General features: G+C 49.2%; 2 protein-coding genes across 4 annotated transcripts; one reads left to right on the forward strand and one right to left on the reverse strand.

Moving 5' to 3' along the window:
• Window positions 1-5,432: 5,432 nt before the first annotated feature.
• Window positions 5,433-20,957, forward strand: LOC121166983 (methionine--tRNA ligase, cytoplasmic-like). Of its 2 annotated transcripts, XM_040996314.1 has the most exons (22): window positions 5,433-5,574; window positions 6,212-6,302; window positions 6,432-6,510; window positions 6,590-6,724; window positions 7,302-7,377; window positions 7,593-7,765; window positions 7,948-8,054; window positions 10,405-10,521; window positions 10,643-10,846; window positions 11,258-11,459; window positions 12,988-13,062; window positions 15,378-15,548; window positions 15,706-15,801; window positions 15,966-16,083; window positions 16,917-17,130; window positions 18,425-18,556; window positions 18,670-18,774; window positions 18,861-19,047; window positions 20,260-20,331; window positions 20,464-20,487; window positions 20,576-20,668; window positions 20,750-20,957. In XM_040996314.1, the coding sequence occupies exons 1-22, from the start codon at window positions 5,466-5,468 to the stop codon at window positions 20,894-20,896; spliced, it is 2,727 nt and encodes a 908-aa protein (XP_040852248.1). In that variant the 5' UTR covers window positions 5,433-5,465; the 3' UTR covers window positions 20,897-20,957. The 2 variants fall into 2 exon arrangements, with proteins under 2 accessions (XP_040852248.1, XP_040852249.1); XM_040996315.1 differs by lacking the exon at window positions 20,464-20,487 and having other exon boundaries at window positions 5,434-5,574.
• LOC121166984 (DNA damage-inducible transcript 3 protein) lies at window positions 20,902-25,448 on the reverse strand. 2 transcript variants are annotated; one of them, XM_040996319.1, is made up of 4 exons: window positions 25,295-25,448; window positions 22,356-22,403; window positions 21,558-21,714; window positions 20,902-21,471 (listed from the first exon to the last, which is right to left on the reverse strand). In XM_040996319.1, the coding sequence occupies exons 3-4, from the start codon at window positions 21,693-21,695 to the stop codon at window positions 21,106-21,108; spliced, it is 504 nt and encodes a 167-aa protein (XP_040852253.1). In that variant the 5' UTR covers window positions 21,696-21,714; window positions 22,356-22,403; window positions 25,295-25,448; the 3' UTR covers window positions 20,902-21,105. The 2 variants fall into 2 exon arrangements, with proteins under 2 accessions (XP_040852253.1, XP_040852250.1); XM_040996316.1 differs by lacking the exon at window positions 25,295-25,448 and adding an exon at window positions 24,257-24,310.
• Between the last annotated feature and the right edge of the window lie 29 nt (window positions 25,449-25,477).

The following is a 25,477-nucleotide window of genomic DNA, read 5'->3' on the forward strand; positions in this document are numbered from 1 at the left end:
CCCATGTCCCACAGTCCATCGCCCTGATCTGCTGGTGGTTGCAATTGCTGGGTTGGTTCTGTTTTCAGCCCCGACTTCCACTGAAACCAGTGGGTGTTGCAATCTAGCTTGGTGCTGCCCGGCACATACTCAGCATCACTTAAACAAGTGGGAGCTGCAGCCTAGTCAGAGCAGCCCACAATAACCCCCACCAGGCCCGCCCCCTACCCTGGTTTGCCAGTATGTGTAGCAGACTAGTCCAGTCTGTCCCACATCCCATTCGGCTCTTGTACATGTCGATGGGTATTGAAGCTTAGTTCCATCTAACCAGCTCAACTATCCAGCCCTCACAGATGTTGTTGGGTGCCTCACTGTTTAGTCACTCCTACCCCTATCCTAGTTTTCGTGCCCTCCTGTGGGAATGGTAACCCAAGAGGGAGGAGCCCACTATTTCCCTCCCAGGCCTCTCCCACTCCCAGATTGTGCACTCTCCAGATGGTTCTGTGGTTTGACTTGACAGAATTAGCCCCCAGTGCCAGCTTCTGCCAGCTGATGCTGCGGCTAAGCCCAAACAACCCTCACCCACTCTAATTTTGTTTGCACCCATAGGAACAATCAGCCCAGCCTGGCTTTTCCCTGATCTAGTCCACATGAGACCCACAGGTGATGTAGCCCTGTCTGGTCTGCCCCCATCCCAGCTCACACTCTCCAGTAGGAGTAGCTGTCCAGCAAGGGAACCCCCTGCCTGCTCTGCCCCCTCCCTTCCTGGTTCTCATTGTGCTGCTTGGGTGCTGCGGTCACATCCAGTACAGGCAACCTCACCTTGGCATTCCGTATTGTGCACTGGTTTTTGTCGCAACCGAACCTGGCTCGACCCACACTCTGTTCTGGTGCTTGGATTTGCCAGTGGATGATGTGAACTGATTCAGCCTGGTCTTCCCCCGACCCCTGCCAAATGTGTGCCAGTGGGAAACTTTCCATGGCCTGTTCTGGGCTGTTTCCTGTCATGTTTCTTGTGCTTACCTGCCAGGTCTGTGTCCTGCCAAAGGAATTGCCCAGGCTCTTCCATCAGAACCTCTCCCAATGCCAGATTTTGTGTATACCAGGGGGTCCATGAGCCAGCCCTACTCAGTTCACCTCCTGTCCTAACAGGAACAGTGACTTTTCCTGACTGGCCTTCAACCCAAACTGGTTCTTGCTGTTGGATGTTTCAGCACAGCCCCGGCTCATCCATACCCACATACGGCTCAGTAGGGGTTGAGACCTTGCCTAGTCTATCTCACATCAACTCTGGTCCTCCAGGACACCAGGCGGTGTCGGGGTTTGGCCCGGCTTGGTGCGTCCAGTCCCAGTCCACATTTGTGCCAAGGGAGACTACAACCATTTCCTGATCAGAACACAGCCCCCATTCCAGCCCATGTGCCCCTTGGTGGGAACCTCAACCCAGTTAGGGTGTCCCCTTAGCTCCCCAACCGGGCCTGTTCCCAGCCATAGATCACGTGCATGCCAGTGGTTGCTCTGACTCAGTTTGGCTCAGCCCCTCACCTGTCCCAGCCTCTGTCTTAGACACTGTGGCTTAGTGTCCCTGGCTCACGCAGACCAGTAGGTGCAAGAGCCTAGCTCGGCATGACCTGTGCTCCATCCTGGTTTCTAGTTTCGCTTGTGGGCTAAGGTTTACTCAGTCTTGCTGGTACACCCTGTTGCATTACCAATTAACACATTTGCCAGCTGTTGGAGCTACTTTGTCCAGCTGGTCCGATCCCTAGGTCTGGATCACATATTTACCAGCGGGAGCTATGACCTGCCAGGGGAGTTTCCCAAGTTCCTCCACTTGATCCACTCCCAGACCCAGTTCTCATACATGCCATTGGGTTTTAGGCCAGTACCTGGCACAGTCTGGCCTTCCATTTGGCCTTGTATGAGCTGGTGAATGTTGCAGCCTGGCCTACCCCACACCCTATTCAGGATGCACATTCGGGTGCTGCTGCCTTGACCAGTCCAGACTGTTGTGAGTTCCTTTACCTGTGATTGATGGCAGGCTCCTTGGTCACACCTAGCTTAGTCCATCACCACCCCAGCTCTTGAACTAACCAATGGGGCTAGATTTTCCACAGGGTTTGGCCCCACACATCCCCCACAGAATTTACCCCCAGATATGGTTCTTGAGTGCTAGTTAATGTCATGGCCCTGCCTAATGTGACCCATCTGCTGATCCATCATCATGTCAGGTAATAGGATATGATCCTGCTGGACAAGCCCCGAGCCTTAGCTTTTGCATGGACTGGTGTTCAGTGCTCAGCATTGTTAAGTGATTACAAGTTCTTCAAAGGAAGAGTTACTGTCATTGGGAATCTTTGGGATTGATTTACATCCCAGAAGCATAGTGGGTTCAACCTGGAGCTACCTAAGCAGCGATTCAAAGAACTAAAACCCCAGAACTCCTGGCCAGGCGGCCAGCAGGAGAAGCCTGGCGCCAAATGGCGCACTGGCCTGGGGACAACTCACCACGTGCACATGGTGGCTGAAGTTGGGGACCCATGCATGAAGACACCCTGTCCTGAGACCCACCCGCAGCTGGCAGGCTGCAGGAAGTTTAAACCCCCAGGCCCAAGGTTGCGCCCCTCCCCAATCCCATCCACTGCTCAATGAGGGTGGTGGGTGAGTCCCGGGTCTGCCAGGTCATGGAGACTTCCCACCTCGCTGTTCTCACCCCAAAGGGAACAGCCCCAGGAACCCAGGCAGGCCCGGGGACAGCTCACCACATGCATGTGGTGGCTGAAGTCAGGGATCCGTGCATGAAGATGCCCTGTCCTGAGACCCACCAAAATAAATAAATGTTTTAAAAAAACAAAGTCTCCCGCAGTGGTGGCAGGGGACCCTGAGCCACCACCCTCTGCCTCCCAGGATATACATTAGTAGGAAGCTGGACTGGAGGAGGCAGACCTGGAACTTGAACCAAGCACTCTGATATGGTAAGTGCATGTCCCAAGCTGTGTCTCGGGCTGAGACTAAAGTACTCAGCTGAACAATTATCCTTGCAGTAAGTTCCACACTTTGAGTAGACAAGGCTAACAACTCTAGCTGTTATCTCATGCAGTGAGACAAAAATTCACGTACACAAGTATCTCTCCTCTGCTTTCATCCCTGTGATTCCCACAAAGAGAGGAAGTATAAGGAATTGAGAGTTGTTTCTCTCTCTTTTCAAAAGATTTATTTATATTGGAAAGGCAGATCACATTTACAGAAAGCAGAGACAGAAAGATTTTCCGTCAGCTGGTTCACTCCCCAAATGGCCACAATGGTCAGAACTGAGCTGATCTGAAGCCAGGAGCCAGGAACTTCTTCTGGATCTCTTATGTGAGTGTAGGGTCCCAAGGCTTTGGGCCATCCTTGACTGCTTTCCCAGGCCACAAGCAGGGAGCTGGATGGGAAGTGGAGCAGCTGGAACATGCACCAGTGCCATATGGAGTCCCATTGCTTGAAGTTGGAAGATTGGCCAATTGAACTGTCTCACTGGGCCCCAAGAGAATCACCTCTCTTGGAGAAGAGAGAAGAATATGGAAGGGCAAACCTAAAGGTGATCTTCAGACACAAATCAGCAACATCCATGCTGTTAACAAAGATAAAACAAGAATTCTTAGTTGAAGTAGGTACAAAGGGTTCGGTCCAAGGAGTGGATTCTCTTCCCTCAGAGGAATGGGAAACTGGTGAGGTTACCTTCTTAATTTCTGTATGTGTGTGAATTCATGTGAATGTAAGAATAATGTATGTGACATATATGTATGTGTGTATGCATTTGTATATGTGTGTGGCTTTTTAAAAAGTCATGGCTTTTTAAAAGAATTTTTTATTGGAAAAGCAAATTTTACAAAGAGAGAAGGAGAGTGAAAGATCTTCCATCTGCTGGTTCAGTCCCCAAATGGCCATAATGCTGGAGTTGAGCTGATCCAAAGCTAGGAGCCAGGAGCTTCTTTCCAGTCGCCCACATGGATGCAGTGGCCCAAGGACCTGAGTCATCCTTTACTGCAATCCCAAGCCATAGCAGCGAGCTGGACTAGAAATGGAAAAGCCAGGACCTAAACCAGTACCCATATATAATGTTGGCACTGCAGATGGAAGCTTAGCCTACAACACCACCAGCATTGGCTCCTAAAATTGTTTTCTTTCTTTCCTTTTTTAAAAAAAATTGTTATTTTTTTTATTGGAAAGGCATATTTACAGAGAGACAGAAAGATCTTTTGTCCATTGGTTCGCTACCCAAGTGGCTGCAATGGCTGGATTTGAGCTGATCTGAAGCCAGGAGCCAGGAGTTTCTTCCCAGTCTCCCACATGTATGCAGGGTCCCAAAGCTTTGGACCATTCTCTACTGCTTTCCCAGGCCACAAGCAGGGAGCTGGATGGAAAGTTGAGCAGCCGGGATACAAACTGGCACCCATGTGGGATCCTGCTGCATGCAAGGTGAGGATTTAGCCACCAGGCTACAGCGCTGGACCCCTAAACTTTTTAAAAAAGATAAATTTTATGTTTATTGCAAAGGCGTATACAGAGAGGAATAGAGACAAAGAGGTAGATCTTCTGTCTGATGGTTCACACCCCAAGCTCTCTGCTCGCTTCCCGCCCTGGGCTGTTTATTACTCAAGTAAGCTCATCATTAACTCCTAACTCAATCTCTGAAGGCAGGCATTTCACCTAGCCTGGATGCCCATGCCACCGCCATGGTTGGTGTCTCAGTTCTACCCCCAACTTGATCTACCTCCTCCTGTGCTCCTTGGGAAGCAGAAGAATCTCAGCTGGCTGGGTCCCTGTCACGCACGTGGGAGACCTGGATTGAGTTCCTGGCTCCTGTTTGTATTCTGGTGCAGCTCCACCTATTGCGGGAATGTGGGGAGTGAGTCAATGGATTGGAAACCTCTCGTCCACTCCAGTTGCCACCCGCCCCCCCCTCCCCGCGTCTCTCCGTCTCTCAAATAAAACAGATTAAAATCCTCTGATCCGTCAGAACTTGAGTCGCGAGTTGGCCACTACGAGCAGCTGTTCTTCCTCTTTTTTTTTAAATTAATTTTATTGCATTATGTGACACAATGTTAAAGGCACTGGGATTCCCCCCACCCCTCCCCGAACCCTCTCCCCATGGTGGATTTCTCCACCTTGTGAGCAGCTGTTCTTATGACATTCACCCTCCACCACAACAGGACGAGAAAGGTTCAAGGCTTCCTTCACCCTGGATCTAAACAAATCACTTCTCAGCATGCAGCACCATGCAGGTGCCGCTCTAGTAATCGTGTGGGCGGCCTCCCCCGTCTCGATGGTGGTCTCTTCCTGTTCGCTCGCGTTGCACGATGGGAGAGAGAGTCTACTTTCCGGCAGCACTGCAAGAACCTCTACTCAATCCGGAACTCCATTTCCCGGCGGGCTTCGCGGCGGTCGCTCAACTTTAAATGCGGGAGGGCTGATTCCGCTTGCATCAGCGTGGATTTCGCGGCAGAATGAGGTTGTTCGTGAGTCAAGGCTGCCCTGGAAGCCTGCCGGTGCTGGCGGCAGCCGGGAGGGTCCGGGGCCGTGCAGAGCTGCTCATCAGCACCGTAGGTCCCGAAGGTAATTTGGGTTGGTGTTGGGAGGCGGTGGCTGAGGGGGGCGGACAGGACACCTCTGACACCCTGACAAACCTCCAGTTCCCCTCCGAACGCTTCGTTAACCTCAGTGTACCCTCCCTTCATGTGTGGCTTTGCGTCTTTCGTCATCCAGGACCTCGCTTCCCCTCCAGAACCATTCTTCCCCTTCCCGATTGTCCCCTGTGCACCCCTTTACCCCAGACACGCGTGGTCCTTCTGAAGACACACCTCCCTCCGGCCAGACCCGGCCTCACTGCTTTCTGTTGACCTCTGCTCAATCCGAGCCAGGGTTGGGTCATTGTTCCCAGCTCTCTTAATTTCCTTCTTCCTTGTGACTGGATAATCCTCCTGTGCCCTGGGTTACATTAGATTGTCCCAGCGCCACCACCTCTTCACTGTTGTTTGTAGCTGGTGGTGTTGCTGAGCACCTGCCCGCAGCCAGTTCATTCTAGATCCATGCACTCCCAATGGTTCTGTCCTGAGATCTTGGTGGACTGTGTCCATCTCTCTTCCCTGAACAGTGTGAGATTTATCATGTTGATCAAGTTTTTCTTGTCTTCTGTCTCTCTCTCTCTCTCTTTTTTTTTTTTTTTTGCACCTATTTTCCCCTTCCTCATCAGATTGTGTGGTCCCGTTCTTGACCCGGCCTAAGGTCCCTGTCTTGGAACTGGACAGTGGCAACTACCTCTTCTCCACGAGTGCGATCTGCCGGTCAGTATGGGTCCTTGCCGTTGGGGAGAGGGAGAAAGTGTGTAGCCTTACTTGCAGCCATCGTTTCGCTGAAGGATGACAAGGGCACTACTCTAACGACCAATCTTTGCTTGCTGTCTTTCTGGGCAGGTACTTCTTTCTGTTATCTGGCTGGGAGCAAGATGATCTCACCAACCAATGGCTAGAATGGGAAGCCACCGAGCTGCAGGTAGGACTGAAGCCTGGGGGATGGCAGGCAGGCCCTTGTTGTGTGTGGCCATCCTGACCCATGTCCCCTGTATTTTTAGCCAGCTTTGTCTGCTGCCCTGTACTATTTGGTGGTGCAAGGCAAGAAGGGGGAGGATGTTCTTGGCCCAGTCCGGAGGGCCCTGACTCATCTGGACCAGAGCTTGAGTCGGCAGAACAGCCCTTTTCTGGCTGGGGTGAGTTGACTTTGAAAAGGAGACTGTAGAAATGCTTAAGATGGAGAGAGAGGACCGTGCTCAGAATATTCAGTCCTCAGCACTGAGGCTGGCCTTGTGGTACAGTGGGTTTGCAGCACTAGCATCCTGCATTGGAGTGCTGCTCTGCTTCTGACTCACCTTCCTGCTAATGTGCCTGGGAATTAATGTGCTAAATACTTGTCTCCTTGACTAATCCAGCCATTTGGGGAGTGAACCAGCAGATGGAAGGAAGATCTCTTTGTCTATCTACCTTTCAAATAAATAAGATAAATCTGAAATAAATAGTAAACACTAAACACTGCCCCTCCCGTAACATTGCCCCTCCCTAAGTTGACAAATCTCTTCAACTTTTTGATCTTGATTTTTTTCTCCACGTGGAATGGGGAAAAATAGTAATCCCTCAATGAGTTATTGTGAGGATTGAGATAGTTAACATGCTTAACAGAGTACTTGACATGTATTAAGTGCTCAACAAGCACTAGCTGCTGTTATTACCATGGAGAAAAAAAATTGAGCTTCTCGCCTGGTCACCTTTTTCTTTCTTTTCCTAACAAAGGAGACAGAATCTGTAGCTGACATTGTTTTGTGGGGAGCACTATGCCCTTTACTCCAAGACCCAGCCTACCTCCCAGGTAAGACCCTCACCTCTACTCCAGCAGCTTGGTGGTAGGGGTTGCAGAATGGGCAGTGGAACCTTGGCCTAGGTCGTGGTGCAGCTTGGCAAGGCAGCTACAGCCTGTGATGGTGGAGGCAGCTTCCCTCCTCTGGGGAAGTGGGAAGAGACAGTGTACCTGCCCAGTCCAGCTACTGAGGCCTGCTGATCCCTTCCTTCCCTCCACACCTGCAGAGGAGCTGGGGGCCCTGCGCAGCTGGTTCCAGACACTGAGTACCCAGGAGCCCTGTCAACGAGCTGCAGAGACTGTGCTCCAGGAGCAGGGCGCTGCGGCCCTCCGGCCCTACCTCCAGAGGCAGCCGCAACCCCGCCCAGCTGAGGAGAAGCCTGTCAGCAATGAGCCTGAGGTTTGGGGCTGAGCAGAGCTTCCCTGTGCATCCTGGGCGGGGGTGGGGGCTGAGAGAGAGGTGGGAGGTGGATGGACCTTATCCATGGCGCCTCGCTGTTTCTGTGTTTGAAAAGTACAGACAGGAATTTCTTTACCCTGTTGAGTCTCGCTCATGTGGCAAAGGATTTTGTCTACTCCTAGGAGGAGGAGCTGGCCACCCTTTCTGAGGAAGAGATTGGCCTGGCTGTCAGCGCCTGGGAGAAGGGCCTGGAGAGCTTGCCTCCGCTCCGGCCCCGGCCGAATCCAGTGTGAGTAGGTGCAGATGAGTGGGGCTTAGAGATGGTAAATGGATGGGAATGAAACAGACTCTGGGATTTCATGGGACTTTGAGTTGGATGGGCATTTAGAGAAGGATTACAGAAATGTGTAGTTACAAATCATAGCAAGTTAGGACAGTAAAGAACAGGATATCATGGGAGAAAATGCCCGAAGGGAATAGAGGCTACTTTTAAAAGGACAGACCTGACAGGTGGAGGAGGCAGGTCGGCAAGGGTAAGGATGGGCAGAGATGGATTCAGATAAACCCTGAGGTGTGAAGGCCTGAGGAACAGGAGGCTGTAGGCTTATAGGAAGGACTTTTGCAGGCATTTATGCAGGTTAACCTCGTTCAATGTAAGTAGAGGGTAATGTAGTTGATACTGAAAGCCCTCTATGCTAGCTAAGTGGCTTTACTGTATCCTAATCCCTTTTGGCCCTTCCTGGTGCTCCATTACACTGATCCCAGTCCACAATTACATGAGTGCAGTAATTCTCCCTTATCCTTGGTTTTGTTTGATGTGGTTTCCTGTTACCTGTTGTTCAGTTGGAGTCTGCAAACTCTTAAATGGGAAATTCCAGAATTAACTGATACACAAGTTTCAAGTAACTTTTGTCACAGTATATCTTTAATTTTTTTTCTGTTTTATTATTAGTTATTGCTAATGTCTCATTGAGTCTAGTTTACAAATTACGCTTTTACATAAGTGTGTATACAATATGAAGGTACTAAAAAAAAGTCTGGAGGGGGAAACGGAATTAAATGAATTGAGGGAAAGGTGCTTGCTTTCAGAGTACCTGGGTTCTAGTCCTGCCCCCTCTCTGTTCTAGATTCCTGCTGTTGCATATTCTGGGAAGCAGTGGTAATGGTTAAGTAACTGGGTCCCTGTCACCCATGCAGGAGTCCTGGGTTGAGTCCTGCTTCCCAGCTATGCCCAAGCTCTGGCCGTTGTAGGCATTTGGGGGGGCAAATCAGTGGATGAGATCTTTTTCTCTAGCTCTCAAGATCAAAACAAAACAAAAATTATTTTGGTGTTTTAAAAAATGAAATTCAGGCATAGTTTCTTACAAATAATTCTCCATGAATATTTTAAAGTTTCTTTATCTTTCAGTTCAGTTTTCCATATACTTTTTGAGGTACTCTGGTATATGCATAGGTTCAGCCATCTCTGCAGTTGTGGGCATCCCCTGTGGATCTTGAGGTGGGTCCCCAGCAGATGATGGGGGATTGCTGTGGTATAGAAAAAACCTGTTGTAGGCAGAAACCAGGGCCTACTCCCCTATGTAACGGCCTCACTGGAAAGCACTCTCATGTGAGCTACAATGGGAGCTGAACAAGAGTAGAGTGTGAGAAGGGCAGAAAGAGCTCAAGGACTTGGGGTGTGAGAAAGATTGTGTGCGGGGCTGGTGTGCCATGGGGGGAGTTTGCCTGAAGAAGTAGATTTCTCAAGTTGGATTTCAGAGAAAATTGTGTCCTTGGTTATGGGGAGAAAGGATAGTGAATGCGAGAGAAATTAGGAAGATCTGTTGTGAGGCAGTAAGCTGTCATGTGATTCTAGGAACAAGACAGGCTACCTGATGGGATTCTAGAAGCAGCAGCTTGTATGAAAGTGCTGAGGGGGGCAGTGATGGTGAGATAAGAAAGCAGCTGGGAAGGTGATGGGGGTTGGGGTGAGGTGTCTGTGCTTGGAAGGGCCAACTGGCAGTGGATGATGCAGCTGAGCTGTCAAGGGTGAAACAGCAGAGAAAGGACACTGAACTGAATGACTTCATGTATTAGGGTAAATGGCTGACTACAAAGGATCCTGGAAGAGAGAGAAGGGAAGCTGTGGAGGCAATGGCTGGGGCCTGTTAGTTTTGTTTGGCCATGAGGAAATGATAAGCATGGGTTATGAATTGAGGGGCCCAGAAGAACTTTGTATACTTGTATGGTATGTGGGGAGGTGAGCAAGAAGGATTTCCAATGGAGGCAAGCTTCCATAGCAACTGGGAAGCATGGGAGAGGTCAGCGCTGGCAGGGTTCTTAGGAGTTGGGAGAAGGATGATGATTGGGCAGAGTTGAGGGAGATCTTTGTCAGTACTTGGGGAAGTTTGGGTGAACAGAAAAGAACCTGTTGGTAATGAGAGATGGAAACCAGAGTTGGGATGAGGCTTGCTCATGTGAGCAGGGCCCTGTGCCTGCAGCTCTGGATGGTCTGTGTTCTGTGCTCATGGGGGGGCCTTGAGGTCCTGCAGATTCAAGGATTGTACTGTCACAAGACTGTGACAAGTCTGTAGTTCCTTTAGGTCTCTGTTGACCCTTGCATCTCCGCCATGAGCTCCCTCTTCCTCCTCCCATACCAGGTTACCTGTGGCTGGTGAAAGGAACGTGCTCATCACCAGTGCGCTCCCTTATGTCAACAATGTCCCCCACCTTGGAAACATCATTGGCTGCGTCCTTAGTGCTGATGTCTTCGCCAGGTGGAGCTAGCTGCTGGGGAAGGGACCTCTTGAGGGAGGAGTGGGCCTCGTTGGGGGGGGGGGGTGCCCCTTGGGTGGCAGAGATCCTGGGTACAAGGGCCCTCTGCTCACCACCTTCCAGGTACTCTCGCCTCCGCCAGTGGAACACCCTCTATCTGTGTGGAACAGATGAGTATGGCACAGCCACGGAGACCAAGGCCATGGAGGAGGGCCTGACCCCACAGGAGATCTGTGACAAGTACCACACCATCCATGCTGACATCTACCAATGGTTCAACATCTCATTTGATATTTTCGGTCGCACCACCACCCCACAGCAGACCAAGTAGGTTTCCTCTAAGGAAGCAGAGATGGAGGTGGAAGGCTGTGGCAGAGGCCCGTGATAACAGCCTGGAGATAAAAGGAATTAAGTGGCTATCTGAGCATTCCTCTTAAACATAGGATCTGACTAGAGCCCATACTGGTACCCAGGCATTAGCAAGGGGATTCAGTATGTGCAGAAGCCTGACTGTGGGCTGGGGTAGCCAAGGGAGGGAAGGGAGCATGTGTTGTTGGGGAATATGCATGAGGATGCTGAGCTTAGTCAATAAACTCTGAAAAAGATGGGGTAACCTTTTGTCTTGATGTGCTGCCTGCCTGCATGCTTTGGCACATGGATCCCCTGACTGGTGGGAGTGGTAACAGGAGCGGTACACTGCCTCCTCTGACTCTCCTTGTCCTTCACTTACCTTGTCAGAATCACGCAGGACATCTTCCAGCGGTTGCTGTCTCGCGGTTTTGTGCTGCAAGATACTGTGGAGCAGCTGCGGTGTGAGAACTGTGCCCGCTTCCTGGCTGACCGCTTTGTGGAGGGAGTGTGTCCCTTCTGTGGCTATGAGGAGGCCCGTGGTGACCAGTGCGACAAGTGTGGCAAGCTCATCAATGCCGTGGAGCTCAAGGTGAGGAGGAAGGTCTTCAGGGAGCCTGAAAGGAGACAGTACATGTTATTGGAGGGACTGCCAGTCTAGTCCCAACGAGGGTGATGATTTTAACACCTAGGACATTTTAATGCTGGTCCTTTCTGACCCATTTCAGTGACTCGAACAATGCTTATTGAGCACTTACTATGTGCTCAGTGCCATGTCAGGAAATACAGGTATCCTAACCCTTGCTGCTCCTTCAGGCTGCTTATGCCTGTGTGATCCTTCTCTTCATAAATACCTCTGACTTCTAGCCTGTGGTTGCTCACTTGTTAACTTGCTGATTCATTCACTCACTCATTTGACAGATGTTTTTTGAGTTCCTACTATAGACCAATTCTAGATGTTGGGAATAAGGTGGGCTCTTGCCTAGCATGGGGAGGAGCCCAGCACCAACCAAATAATCACAGCCATCTACCTGGATCTGGGTGGAGATTGGTTCCAGGATGCCCTGTGGATGGATTTCAAAATTAACTCATACTCAGAATCCTTATATAAAATGACATCATATTTATACATAACCTAGGCCATTCTTCCACATGCTTTAAATCCTCTCTAGATACTTCTACCTAATGAGTGCGAATGTGGTAGAAATGGTTGTGAGAGTGATGAATGAATGGTAAGCTATTATGTGGCTTATGGATGGGAGGGAAACAAGTAGAGAGGAGGATTTGGAGGCCAGCGTCCAGAACTGGGGTGCTGGTGTTTTGGTCTAGCAGTAATGGAAAAAAAAAATAATAATAGGATGTGTGTTACAGGGAGAGTGCTAAAGAGCTGGCTAGGCTGGAATTTGGGGTGGTGAAGAAGAAACAGATGGGCTGTAAGTTTGTGGCCAGATCAGTTTGGGTTGATGGTAGTACCATCTACATCCATGGGTGGGAACAGCCTTTTGGGCAGACTGCTATTACAGAGTCAGGGTTTGTTAAGCTCAGGATGATTAGTGGACATCCAAGTCGAAGTGTTAGCTGGGCAGTTGGATGTAGGCCTGTTCACAAGAGGTCCTGAGAGGGAAGCTTGATTGAAACAGCTGCAAGTGTTCCCTGGCTGGCCCCATCCCTGTTTTCTTCTAGCCTTCCTCCTTTGGTGTTTCTGTAATTCATGCTTGGCTCTAAATAGGTCTGCACTGTCTCCCAAGCCAGCTCTCCCAGTCCCTAATCTGAATGTCACCTCCTCAATGAGATGGTGTTTGTCATCCCTCTACTTGTCCCTTTTCTGACACATTTCGGTACGACGCAGTGCTCTGGCCCTGGTCTGTGCTCAGAGCCCACTTTGACCTCTGGAGTACCAGGAGGGTGATGGGAAACTGTGAGGAACACATGTCATGACACTGTGAGCTTGAAGTTCAGAGAGGGCTATGGGAATGGTGAGTGTGAAGTAAAACCACGCATTAGTCAGCCCGAGGGGCCTCACCCCTCTGTGTCCCAGCAGTAGCCCAGATAGCTGCCCCTGGCCTGCAGTCCTGCTGCTGACCCACCCCCTCACCCCCTTACCTGGAATCTTTTCACAGAAGCCTCAGTGTAAAGTCTGTCGGTCCAGCCCTGTGGTGAAGTCTTCCCGGCATCTGTTCCTGGACCTCCCTAAGGTAGGAAGGCCTTCCCCTCAACCTGGTGTTTCCTGCCCCTGCCTTGGCCATAAACACTGATAGCCAGTCACTTGTGGCAGCCAGTCACCTGTATGTGTTTGCAGTTTCCATTAAGAATTGCCTGTTCTGCTATTGTAAAGAGAAGAAATGCATGAGAGGGCACAGAGGGAAAGCCCCAGGCTACGGCCGCTGGTTTCCCTTTGTGTCGATTCAGCAATATGTGTAAGTTCATGTGGAAGTTACATCATGGCACAAACATGCCTCCTGCAACCTAGTATATAGAAGTTATGTCATCATGAGACACACATGCCTCCTGCAACCTGATTGCTTTCACTTTGTGCCATATTTTAATTGATCTTCCACGTTAGGAGCTATGTATTTTTTTAACTTATTTGGAAATAATTTCCAGTTCACAGAAATGGTGCAAGAATAAACAACCCATATTCTTTACCCAAAAGAAACCTTGCGCCAGTGACCTTAATTCATTTTAATTTTGCCATTTTGATTTGATATGTTCTGGAAACATCTTCGTTTTAGTTCATAGAGATTCTCATTTGTTCATTGTGTAAGTATGTATGTGTGTGTATCATTTCAGACAGATAAAAATAATTTTCTGATATGGGATGCAGCTGTTCTGTATACTGGCTTCATATGCTTCCACAGTACTTATCTCTGGGTGCCATAGCTTAGTCAATCAAATGTTTGATATTAGGTAGTTTTCACTATTGTGTAGCAACATATAATGTTGCGTATAATGGCATGTAACACAAGCTCTCTATATAGGTATTATTACATTTTTTGAAGTATGCGCATCGTAAATGCCTTAAGTGCGATCCCTGGCTGTGTCAGGGATAGAAATGCATGCGTGCTTTATTGCTGGATTGTCCTCGGCGGTGGCCACGTCTTCTGCTCCACTCACAGCATGTGGCTGTGTCTTGCCATGTAGTGTCACCAGCAGAGTGCATTAGGAGGCCAGAGGAGCTGCTCCCATTTCTGATGTGGAATTTACGTGGATGAAACCCATAATCCAGCCCTTCAAAAAGATTTCTCTTTCCTTTTGTGCTTAACAAAAGTGGTAAAGGCCGTTTTTTTTTTTTCCCCCTCCCCTGCACTGCCAAGAATTTTTTTTCTTAAATTTCAGATGGAAATCTATGGTAGAAAAGTAGGAAAGTTGAAGTTCTTGTAAGTCCACCTGAGAATAAGCACTAAAAATGTGTTCCTTCAAAAATTTGTCTGACTTTATATTAATTAATTGTATATTTTTTTACTTTAAAAATAACATTATATAATTATTGTTTTCCAGTTGGCTTTATTTGATAATCTGTTTTGTAGATCTTTTTATATGTATATGTAAATTACCTCATTCTTTTCAATGGCCTTATGAATATTTCTTGGTATTGATGCAGCATGCATCGTATTCATCTGAGCTATGGCAGTTTCAGGTTTTTGCTGTCAAGCTGCATTTCTTTATGTACGTGTCTCCATACTTTTATGTGACTATATCTGTTGAATAAACTCCTTGATGTAGAGTTGCTGTGTCAAAGTCCCCTGAGTCTCCTAATCATATATTGCCACACTGTATTTTTTTTTTAAGATTTATTTTATTGGGCCTGACACCGTGGCCTAGCGGCTAAGGTCCTCGCCTTGAACACGCCCCAGGATCCCATATGGGCACTGGTTCTAGTCCCGGCAGCTCCACTTCCCATCAGCTCCCTGCTTGTGGCCTGGGAAAGCAGTCGAGGACGGGCCAAAGCCCTGGGACCCTGTCCCTGCATGGAATACCCGGAAGAGGTTCCTGGATCCTGGCTTTGGATTGGCATAGCATTGGCCGTTGCACTCACTTGGGGAGTGAATCATCAGATGGAAGATCTCGCTCTCTGTCTCTCCTCCTCTCTGTATATCTGACTTTCCAATAAAATAAATAAATCTTTAAAAAAAAAGATTTATTTTATTATTGGAAAGTCAGATTTACAGAGAGGAGAGACAGAAAGATCTTCCATTCATGGTTCATTCCCTAAGAGGCTGTAAAGGCCAGAGCTGAGCCTATCCGGAGCCAGGAGCTTTTTCTGGGTCTCCCATGAGGGTGCAGGGTCCTAAGGCTTTTGGGCCATCCTCTACTGTCTTCCCAGGCCACCAGCAAGGAGCTAGATGGGAAGTGGAGCAGCAGAGATACAAACCAGTGCCCATATGGGATCCTGGTGGATGCAAGGCAAAGACTTTAGCTACTAGGCTAACGTACTGGGCCTACCCACACTGTGTTTAAATGCTAACCATGTGAGAAATTGTCCTAAATCAGCCTGTCTTTGCCTTTTCAGCTAGAAGAGCGACTGGAGGCATGGTTGGGGAAGACATTGCCAGGTAGTGACTGGACACCCAATGCCCGATTTATCATTCGTTCCTGGCTTCGGGATGGCTTAAAACCACGCTGCATAACCCGAGACCTCAAATGGGGAACCCCTGTCCCCTTAGAAGGTTTCGAGGACAAGGTAAAGCTCTTTTCTCCTTGTCCTTTCAAACTATGTGATTCGTCTGAGGCGTTAACTTGAGACCCTTGGGTAGTTGACTAGACTGTTGATTGTGTCCTATTCTGGTCTGAGACTTGGAATTAGTCACTGTAGGGCTCTTTCCCTCTTGACCCTTTAGGTATTCTACGTCTGGTTTGATGCCACTATTGGCTACCTGTCCATCACAGCCAACTACACAGACCAGTGGGAGAGGTGGTGGAAGAACCCAGAGCAAGTGAGCAAGTCTGGTTCACCTGTTGGGTAGTGGGAGATGAGTGTGTGTGCGTATGTGTGTGTGCATGTGTGGTGGGGTACTGCTATCTATTGGGGTTGGGTAGCTGTTCTTTGCTAAGTCTTTGAAGGAAGTCTCAGCAGATCTCTTTGACTGTGTTCTCCTAGGTGGACCTCTATCAGTTCATGGCCAAAGACAATGTTCCCTTCCATGGGTTAGTTTTTCCTTGTTCAGCTCTAGGAGCTGAGGACAACTACACCTTGGTCAAACACCTCATTGCTACAGGTTGGTGCCCTGGAAGAATGCAGATGGTGTGTTCCCTGGGAGTGAGGGCGGTGCAGTCCTTGAGAGATGATCCTGGAGAGCTACTGGGTCTTGAGTTAGGAAGTGAGATAAGATAGGAACTCATATAAAAACACAAGCAGCCAATCCAGAGAAAGGAAACCAGAAGCTGAAGAAAGCAAAAGTCTAAAGCAGGAGTGGGGGAGCCCTTATTTTATTTTACAAAAAGGAAGAGACAGAGATCTTCCATATGCTGGGTTCACTCTCCATATGGCTGCAACAGCCAGAGCTGGGCCAGGCTGAAGCCAGCAGCTTCTTCCAGATATCCCAGTGGGTACAGAGGCCCAAACATTGCGGCCACCTTCTGCTGCTTTCCCAGGCACATTATTAGTGGGGAGCTGTATCACAACAGCCAGGAGTCGAAACAGGATGCTGGTGTCACAGGTGATGGCTTTACTTGTTATGCCACGACTCCAGTCCAAACAGGGAAACTTTTTCCTGCTAAGGGCCATTTGGATATTGACATCATTCTCAGACTATGCAAAATTAAGAACTTTTAAATTAGCCTGCTCTTGATGTATTGGATTTTGAGTTCCACCTGACAGGACTAGACCAGATGATTTTACCAACTTACACAGCTCCCACCCCTTTGTAGTAGGTATAGGCAAACAGAAAAGAGGAGCCAGAGTGGATAGGAACTGCTAAGTTCTGTGCAGGTTAGCTACTCAACCTTTGGTGGAGGCCTACAATCGAGACTGAGGAAGGAAAAAAAAGAGCTGATGGGTAGATGGGGGAAGTGTGTGATTGGAGAGGATTCTCTTTCTTTCTCTGTCCAGAGTACCTGAACTACGAGGATGGGAAGTTCTCTAAGAGCCGCGGTGTGGGAGTGTTTGGGGACATGGCCCAGGAAACAGGCATCCCTGCTGACATCTGGCGCTTCTACTTGTTGTATATTCGGCCTGAGGGCCAGGACAGCGCTTTCTCCTGGACAGACATGCTGCTCAAGAATAACTCTGAGCTGTTGAACAACCTGGGCAACTTCATCAACAGGTGGGCCTTCCTTCAGGAGATGAGCAAGTGGAGAGAACCAGTCACAGGCAGGAGGCTGTAATGGGTTGAATGTCCATCTGGAGCCACTGGGACTCACTTCTAGCACATACTAGGTCATATAAACTTGAGGGAATGGTCAACTATAGAGATGTGGCCTAGCAAAGTTGGTCCCAAAGTGGGGTGTCTTATTAGAAATATATTTATTTGAAAAGTTCCTAAATGGCTGCAATAGTTAAGTTGGGGACAGTTCAAATCCAGGAGCCAGGAACTCCATCTGAGTCTTTCACATGGGTGGTGGGGGCCCAAGTAGTTGGGCCATCTCCTGCTGCTTTTCCCAGGCACATTAACAGGGAGATATTAGAAGCAGAACAGCTGGGACTTGAACTGGCTCTCTGATGTGGGATACTGGTGTCACTAGCAGCAGCTTAACATGCTGTGCCACATGCCTGCCCCTCAAAGTGGACTTTTGCAAATTGTTTTCTCAGTGATTTTTGTAGAAGTGGAGATCTATTCCTTCCTGGTTAAAAAAAAAAGTTTCCTTGCAGACCACAGAGAGGTCTGGCTGATGAAAGGCGTTATTTTGGTGTAGAGACAGGCAGTGCCTCCTGCTCTCAGAGTTTCTGTGTGAGTTTGGGCTCACATTTGATTGTTGGTTCCTATCTCAACTGTTCTGCATTCCAAATACCTTTCTTCCATGCCTTAGGATTCTTCAGTCCCAGTGTCTGAGCCCAGGGCCTTTTGCTCAGCCCTGCCAAATACTCATTCAGGTTTGGTCATGAACCACATGTATTCATTAGTCTTTTCAATTATTTATATTTGGAAAAAAGACTGAGACCTTCCATCTACTGGTTCACTCCACAAATGCCTGCATTAGCCAAGGGAAGGCCAGAGCAAAGCCAGGAGCCAGGAAGTTCATCTGTGTCTCTTGTGAGTGGCAGAGACCCAAGCACTCAAGTCATCTGCTGGTGTACACCCCAGCAGAAGTGAACATATGCTAGAATCCTAAGTGGATCTTTATCATCGTGCCAAATACCTGCCATTTGATAGCAGTTAATACCTATATTTTAACTTTGACTGTTCTGATTATTGACATCTTAAAATGTCTAAGTCCATCAGTTTTTTTTTAAAATGTGCATTCATGTTCTTACAGGAGAGGCAGATGAAAGCATTAGTTTGTTAGGCTGTGCTTCTAGGTTAAGGGTGCCAGAAAATGTTGTTCTGAACAGGAATCCTAAGAAGGAAGTTAAGGAGACTGGGCAGTAACTCCCTTCTCTTCTTCTCCACCCTCATCAAGAGCTGGCATGTTTGTGTCTAAGTTTTTTGGGGGCGCTGTGCCTGAGATGGTGCTCACCCCAGATGATCGGCGTCTTTTGGCCCATATCACCCTGGAGCTGCAGCACTATCACCAGTTGCTGGAGAAGGCGCGGTGAGTAGCCTATACCTTGGTCTCCCCTCAGTGATCCTGGGGGGTGTGTGTATGAGAGAGAGAGCTCCGTGCTGGCCCCCGCAAAGGCCGTGGTCTGTCTGCTCCCATGCTAGGATCCGGGATGCCTTACGCAGTATCCTCACCATATCTCGACATGGCAACCAGTACATTCAGGTGAATGAGCCCTGGAAGCTGATCAAAGGTGGTGAGGCAGACAGGTAGGTAGGGGTGAGAGTCGGGTAAAGGAATAGTGGCTGATGGGCTCTGTCCTGGTGGATCTGACTTTATACTTCTTCCTTTCCAGGCAACGGGCAGGCACAGTAACCGGCATGGCAGTGAATATAGCTGCCCTGCTATCTGTCATGCTCCAGCCTTACATGCCCACAGTTAGTGCCACCATCCAGACCCAACTACAGCTCTCGCCTGCAGCCTGCAGTGTGCTGCCTACAAACTTCCTGTGCACCTTACCAGCAGGACACCAGATTGGCACAGTAAGTTTCAGAGTTGGAACATCAGCCTTTTTTTTTTTTTAAGATTTATTTTTATTACAAAGTCAGATATACAGAGAGAAGGAGAGACAGAGAGGAAGATTTTCTGTCTGATGGTTCACTTCCCAAGTGAGCACAACAGCCAGTGCTGTGCCAATCCAAAGCCAGGAGCCAGGAACTTCCTCCAGGTCTCCCATGCGGGTGCAGGGTCCCAAGGCCTTGGGCCATCCTTGACTGCTTTCCCAGACCACAAACAGGGAGCTGGATGGGAAGCGGAGCTGCTGGGATTAGAACTGGCACCCATATGGGATCCCAGCACGTTCAAGGCAAGGACTTTAACCACTAGGCCACAGTGCCAGGCCCCATCAGCCTCTCTTAAAAATCATACTTAGGCAGCCTTTGGGGTTGGGTTAAGGAAGACCTCACTCTTCATCTGTATTCCACAGAAACAGTTAGAGGGAGAAGGATAGATAACATCTTCCATTCATTGGTTCACTCCCCAAATGGTTGCAACCAGCCAAGGCTGGGCCAAGCCAAAGCGTGGAGTTTCCTCTTGGTCTCCCACATGCATGGCAGGAGCCTAAAGACTTGAGCCATCTCCTGCTTCACCAGGCACATTATCAGGGAGCCAGATTGGAAGTGAATCAGGCAAGATGTGAACCAGTGCCCATACAGGATGCTGGCAGTGCAGGCAGTAGCTTAACCTGTTACACAGTTAACAGCAGCCCCTTATTTTGGGCATGGGATTCTCTCAGCTGTCCAAATTATTTGTATGCCTATGGTTTGTCATTGCCAGAATCCATTATCTGACATACAAAATGCTTGTAGAAGTTTAAACAAACACTAGGATCTGCATAATGCCAATAGGCAGGAAGAGCACAGCCATTTCATCTTTGGCGTAAGATACAAATTGAGGGTCTGGAACAGAGGCCTAGTGGTAAATCCTCACCTTGCAAAGTTTGGGATCCCAAATGGGCATCAGTTCCTGTCCCGGTTGCTCCACTTCCCATCAAGCTCCCTGTTTGTGGCCTAGGAAAGCAGTAGATGATGGCCCAAGAGATACAAAATTGAATATCTTCACATTTTACATAAAACATGAAGGGTCTTCAGAAAGTTTGATCACAGATTGGGGCTGGGAAGAACCTTTGTAGATGTCATTCCAGTAGTTTGCACAACCTCAGCAGTGAATGATCTGCAATTTTCTTTTTTCCACAGGTCAGTCCCTTGTTCCAAAAGTTGGAAAACGATCAGATTGAAAGTTTGAGGCAGCGCTTTGGAGGGGGCCAGGTGAGAAGGCTGAACTGCTCTCCCTGCCAATAGCCAGGGTCATCTTAGTGTTCCTAAAACAGTCCTCATACACTCCTTTCCTATCTTTTGGTCCTGCTGCTTCCTCACCTGTACTTTTCTTTCCTGTCTTAGCTAGAAGAGTCCTTGGAGTTCAAGGTAATCACTTTCCTCCAGGATGTTCTCTAAAACTGGAGAAGTGGGGAGAGGTCTGGCAGCTGGTGCTAACCCTATTGTTGTTCTGTAGGCTAAAGCATGCTCCAAGCCAGCAGCTGCGGAGACAGTGAAGACAGTTGGGCCACAGCAGATACAAGTGCTGATGGATGAAGTGACAAAACAGGTATAAGGCTTCAGCCCTGAGGGAGCCTGAAAGGCCGAGTCCTCAGCGGGCCTGCAATCACCCTGCCCCCTTTCCTCTTAGGGCAACATAGTGCGAGAACTCAAAGCACAGAAGGCCGATAAGAACCAGGTTGCTGCTGAGGTGACTAAACTCTTGGACCTAAAGAAGCAGTTGGCTCTAGCTGAAGGGAAACCCCTTGACACACCTAAAGGCAAGAAGAAAAAGTGAAACACTTGGTTTGCAAAGTCACTTTTAATGGCAAGACAATAATAAATTAATTTACAATCCTTATATACAAGCCGAGATCTCTCTCTTTGTCTCTCCCTTATGGAGTATGTATAATTATGGGTTACATCATTGGCACAGTGTGAAAATGTGCCCATAGCCACTTCTGTGGAAGAAGGTAAGTAGTGGCCCAAAGAGGACTGACTGACTGTTCATGCTTGGTGTAGATTCACCATCCTGTCAATGAGAGCTCGGCGGGTTGCCTCTACTTCCCTGGTGAGGCGCTCAATTTCCTGCTTGAGCCGGTCATTCTCTGCAGCTAGCTGTGCCACTTTCCTCTCGTTCTCTTGTTCCTTTTCCTTCATGCGCTGCTTTCCAGCCCGGGCGGGGCACTGGCCACTTTGTTTTCGTTTCCTGGTTCTTCCTCGGTAGTCTTCTTCCTCCTGGGCCAGGGAGCTCTGACTAGAATCTGGAGAGCGCGGGCTCTGGGAGGTGTTGGTGACTTCTGCGGGTCCTGAGTCGTCAGGCAGCCAAGCCAGAGAGGCAGGGTCAAGCGTAGTGAAGGTTTTGGGTTCTTCCTTCAAGGGAATGAGAAAGGGAGAAGAGTTGGGAAAGGACAAGGTAGGCTCTCTCTCACCTTTGCTTTTAGACCTAGCATACTCACCTCTTCATTTCCAGGGGGCGAGACATAGGTCCCCCCATTTTCATCAGAGGACAGGACCTCCTGCAAGTCCTCATACCAGGCTTCCAGCTCCCAGCTCGACACTGTCCCAAAGGAGAAGGGCAGTGGCTCTGCTGCCATCTCTGCAGGTGGATCAGATCTGGAAAAGGATATGCTCAGGATAATGCAGTGAACTAGCAGCTGGAAAAACAAATTTCACAAAGCCTGCACCATGGGTTGGCACACTGTTCTGCTGCCTGTTTTTGTAACATTCTGGGCACAGAGCCACACTCACTCATTACATACTGTTTATGACCACTTTCATGCTACAACAACAGAGATGAGGGAATAGTTGTGACAGGGATGATATGGCCATAAACATCTAAAACATTCTATTTGGCTATAACATGTGTAAACCCCTCATCTATGCTAACTACTTCTTTGCCTTCTGATCAAGACTTGAAGCAAACTACCTGGCTATATACATCCTTATGGGTTCTTAGTAATTCCTCAGCCCCATATGGGAACTCCACTGGCAGCTTCTGGGAGGATGAGCAAGCCCTATTGTAGAGAAGCTTGAGCAAGTGGTCAGGTGAATCAGTCTAACCTTGATTGGTAAGTGTCTTGCTTGGGGCTGACTTTGAGAGTTTGCTTTCAATGACGATAGGCTGTAAAAATAGCGATTTGGTCACCCTGTTAAGAGGCAGGTCAGGATAGGTAACAAGCCTGTAGGTGGTAGGATCAATAAAGGGAGGTGTGTAGCAGGCAGGACACTGTTGGGAAAGGAGTGGTTAAGTTTACCTGCTTTCAGGTGTGATGATGTATGAAGATACACTTCCTTCTCGAACACTGTGGGAAGCAAAAATAAACGTTAGCCACTTTGGGAAAGTGGCAAAAGAGATTTTTTTCTTTATTTCCAGCTTCCCATTCGTCCTTGCTGACTTCTAGTCTTAGAGAAACATGACTAGTTGAAAAACATGAGTAGTTGAAGATTCCTGTAGTCATTTCCAAGCACAGAAAGAGAGCCTGGCTTCTGTTATTTTTAGTTCCTGACATTTGTAATCCTGATTACATAATAGTGAGGACATGGCCAACTCCACTTTTTCTAAGTTCAAGGCAGGGTTCAACCTTGCCGGGGCAAGGACTAACCTACACATTATGGAAGGAATCAAGTAGCATTTTTCTAACTGCATTCTCACACTGACATCCTTTGGTGAGTGTCAATGTCCAGGCTGGACCTTGGCCTCTGCCATCAGCATTTGTGTCAAGACCCATGCCTGCTGATCCCCTTCCCTGGTCATCTCATCTTGGTAAATGGCATTTCTTTAAGTCAAAAACCTTAGCATCCTCCCCAATTCCTCTTATCCTCACACTCCACAACCCAACATAAAAGCACTCCTGAAGAACTGGGGCGGGGGAGGGACTGGTACAGTGGCTCACAGGCTAATCCCCAGCCTGTGTTGCTTATATCCCATATGGGAGCCAGCTGGAATCATAGCTGCTCTACTTCCCACCCAGTTCCCCTGCCCATGGATTGGGAAAGCAGCAGAGGATGGCCCAAGTCCTTGGGACCCTGCAGCCATGGAGCCATGTGGGAGACATGAAGAAGCTCCTGGCCCTTGATCAGCCCCAGTGGTTGTGGCCATTTGGGGAATGGACTAGTGGATGGAATATCTGTAAATATGACTCTCCAATAATAAAATTATCTGGGACGTGGTGTACTGGGTAAAGCCATTGCTCACAAGGCTGACATCCATTGGATGCCAGTTCACATCCCAGCTGCTACTGGCCTGGGAATAGCAGCAGAGAGTGACCCAAATATGTGGGCCCTGGAGCCCTTGTAGGAGACCTGAATGGCACTTCTGGATCCTAGCTTCTGCCTAACTTGCAGCCATCTGGGGAGTGAAATAGTAGTTGAAAACTGTTTCTTTATAAATCTGAGCTAATTTTTTAAAAGATTTATTTTTACTGGAAAGTCAGATACACAGAGACAGGAAGATCTTCCATCCACTCTGAATCCAAGAGCCAGGAGCTGCTGCCGGTCTTCCACACGGTGCAGGGTCCCAAGACTTTGGACCGTCCTCTACTGCTTTCCTAGGCCACAAGCAGGGAGATGGATGGAAAGCGGGCTGCTGGGATACAAACTGGCGTCTACATGGGATCCCGGCACGTGCAATATGAAGACTTTAGCTGCTAGGCTATCGCACCGGGCCCCATGAATTAATCTTTAAAAAAAAATGTATTTTCCACCAAGTCCATTGTTTCCAGTATGGATGGATTTGCTCTCCCAGGGTTATTACAAAAGCCTCTTGATCTGCAGGTCTGTTTCTTCTGAGCTTGCCACCTCACAAATCAGCTGCCAGATGGGTGTTAAAAACGTGGGCCATTGCTCTGTACTCCAGGGACTTCCTACTCCATGCCCACTAAAAGGCTACCATCCTTAAAGCAGCTTACAAGGCCCACCATGGTGCCTTCCTTTCTTGCCCCTGGTTTTCCCCGTCTACTCCTTCTCCCTTTTTAGCCCAGCCCACTGGCCTGGGATGCCAGCTTCAGCCCTCTGCTCTGGTAGTCTCTCCTGGAAAGCTCTCCCACCTGTTTGATGCAGGATTTACTGCCTTGCTTCCATTCTTATCTTTTCATTGAAATGTCACTTGAAGGTCACTCCTGCCTGCCCTACCCGATGCAAAATTGCAGCCCCTCACGGTGACCATTCTCCACTCCTTTCTCCCCTCGCTTTTCTTCCTGCCATGGGAACTTGTTCATTCCTTCCGCTGAAGCACACAGCTGCGATGTGCCGAGGATCCAAAACTGTGGCACACAGTAGGTGCTCATTATTTACTACATGTGAATGGATAAACCACCAAGCCGAGCGGTAGAGAGCAGCCTCTCCCCGGGGACTGCAGATGCAATCTTGTCCTGGGTGTTTCTCTGCAGGGCTGTGCTCTCTGGGGAAGCCTCCCTCGCCTTGCAGCAAGTGTGAGAAGCCGCTTTCATCAGCAGGGGAACCTCGGGCCAGAGGCCTTCAGAGCCAAACAGGGGGCTGGCCTGATGCAATGGTTACACAGGCAGCGGGAAGACAAGATGGAAAAAAGATGGGAGGTTCCAATCCCCAGAGGAGGACCCAAATGGCCTCCCTCACTGGACCCACGCTGCTCTCTTGTGCGGGAGAGACCTCGAGGGGAAAGGGAAGGCCCATCTCTGCGCCCTGTGCACGTGCACCCCTTTCCCCCAAGGCTATATCGGCCCCCTGAAGGCTCCATCTACCGCCGCGGCCAGGCCGGAGGCCGAGGCAGCGCGCCAGACTCAGGGTTGAGGGTGGGGCGGGGGGAATGCCGCTGGTGGCAAAGCGGCGGACAAGGCCCGAGCCACGGTCCTCCCGTCTTCTCGGGGCGGGGGTGTGTGTCCAGCCCCGCCTCCCACCCGACAGGCTGAGCCAGGTGTCCTCAAGTCGGGACTACGGGACAGCAGGTCAGCCGGGGTCCCTCCGCCCAGAAGCGCGGAGTGGTGCCCAAGGTGGTGGTGGTCGGGGGTGCGACGCTGTCGTCTAAGGAAAAAAAGGGGCCTGTGAGCACCATTCCAGAATAAACGATTCTTCCCATCCCTCCTCCCTCCGTCGTGGGGTCCCTAACTACTGTGGCAGGGTGGGGCCACAGCCTAAAGAGTGGACGCCCCAATTATGAGGAGACAAGTGGCGTTGGCGTAGACATAAGGGTAAAAATACGTGAAGAATCAGTACTCGCCTCTCTCCTTCGGTCCCGACTCTGATTTTGGCTCTGTCGCTGCCACCCGCTCATCTTCAACATCATATACTTTAGTGTCTAAGACTCAGGCCTCTGACCTCGAGAGCGCCCAGCAGAGGACTTTTACCAGTGGTCTGCCCCTCCCCTCGGGGGCGGGATCTAGAAAACCATCAATCGGAAAGC

Source organism: Ochotona curzoniae, unplaced genomic scaffold, assembly GCF_017591425.1.
Source record: "Ochotona curzoniae isolate NIBS_2020 unplaced genomic scaffold, NIBS_Ocur_1.0 patch28, whole genome shotgun sequence".
NCBI lineage: Eukaryota > Metazoa > Chordata > Mammalia > Lagomorpha > Ochotonidae > Ochotona > Ochotona curzoniae.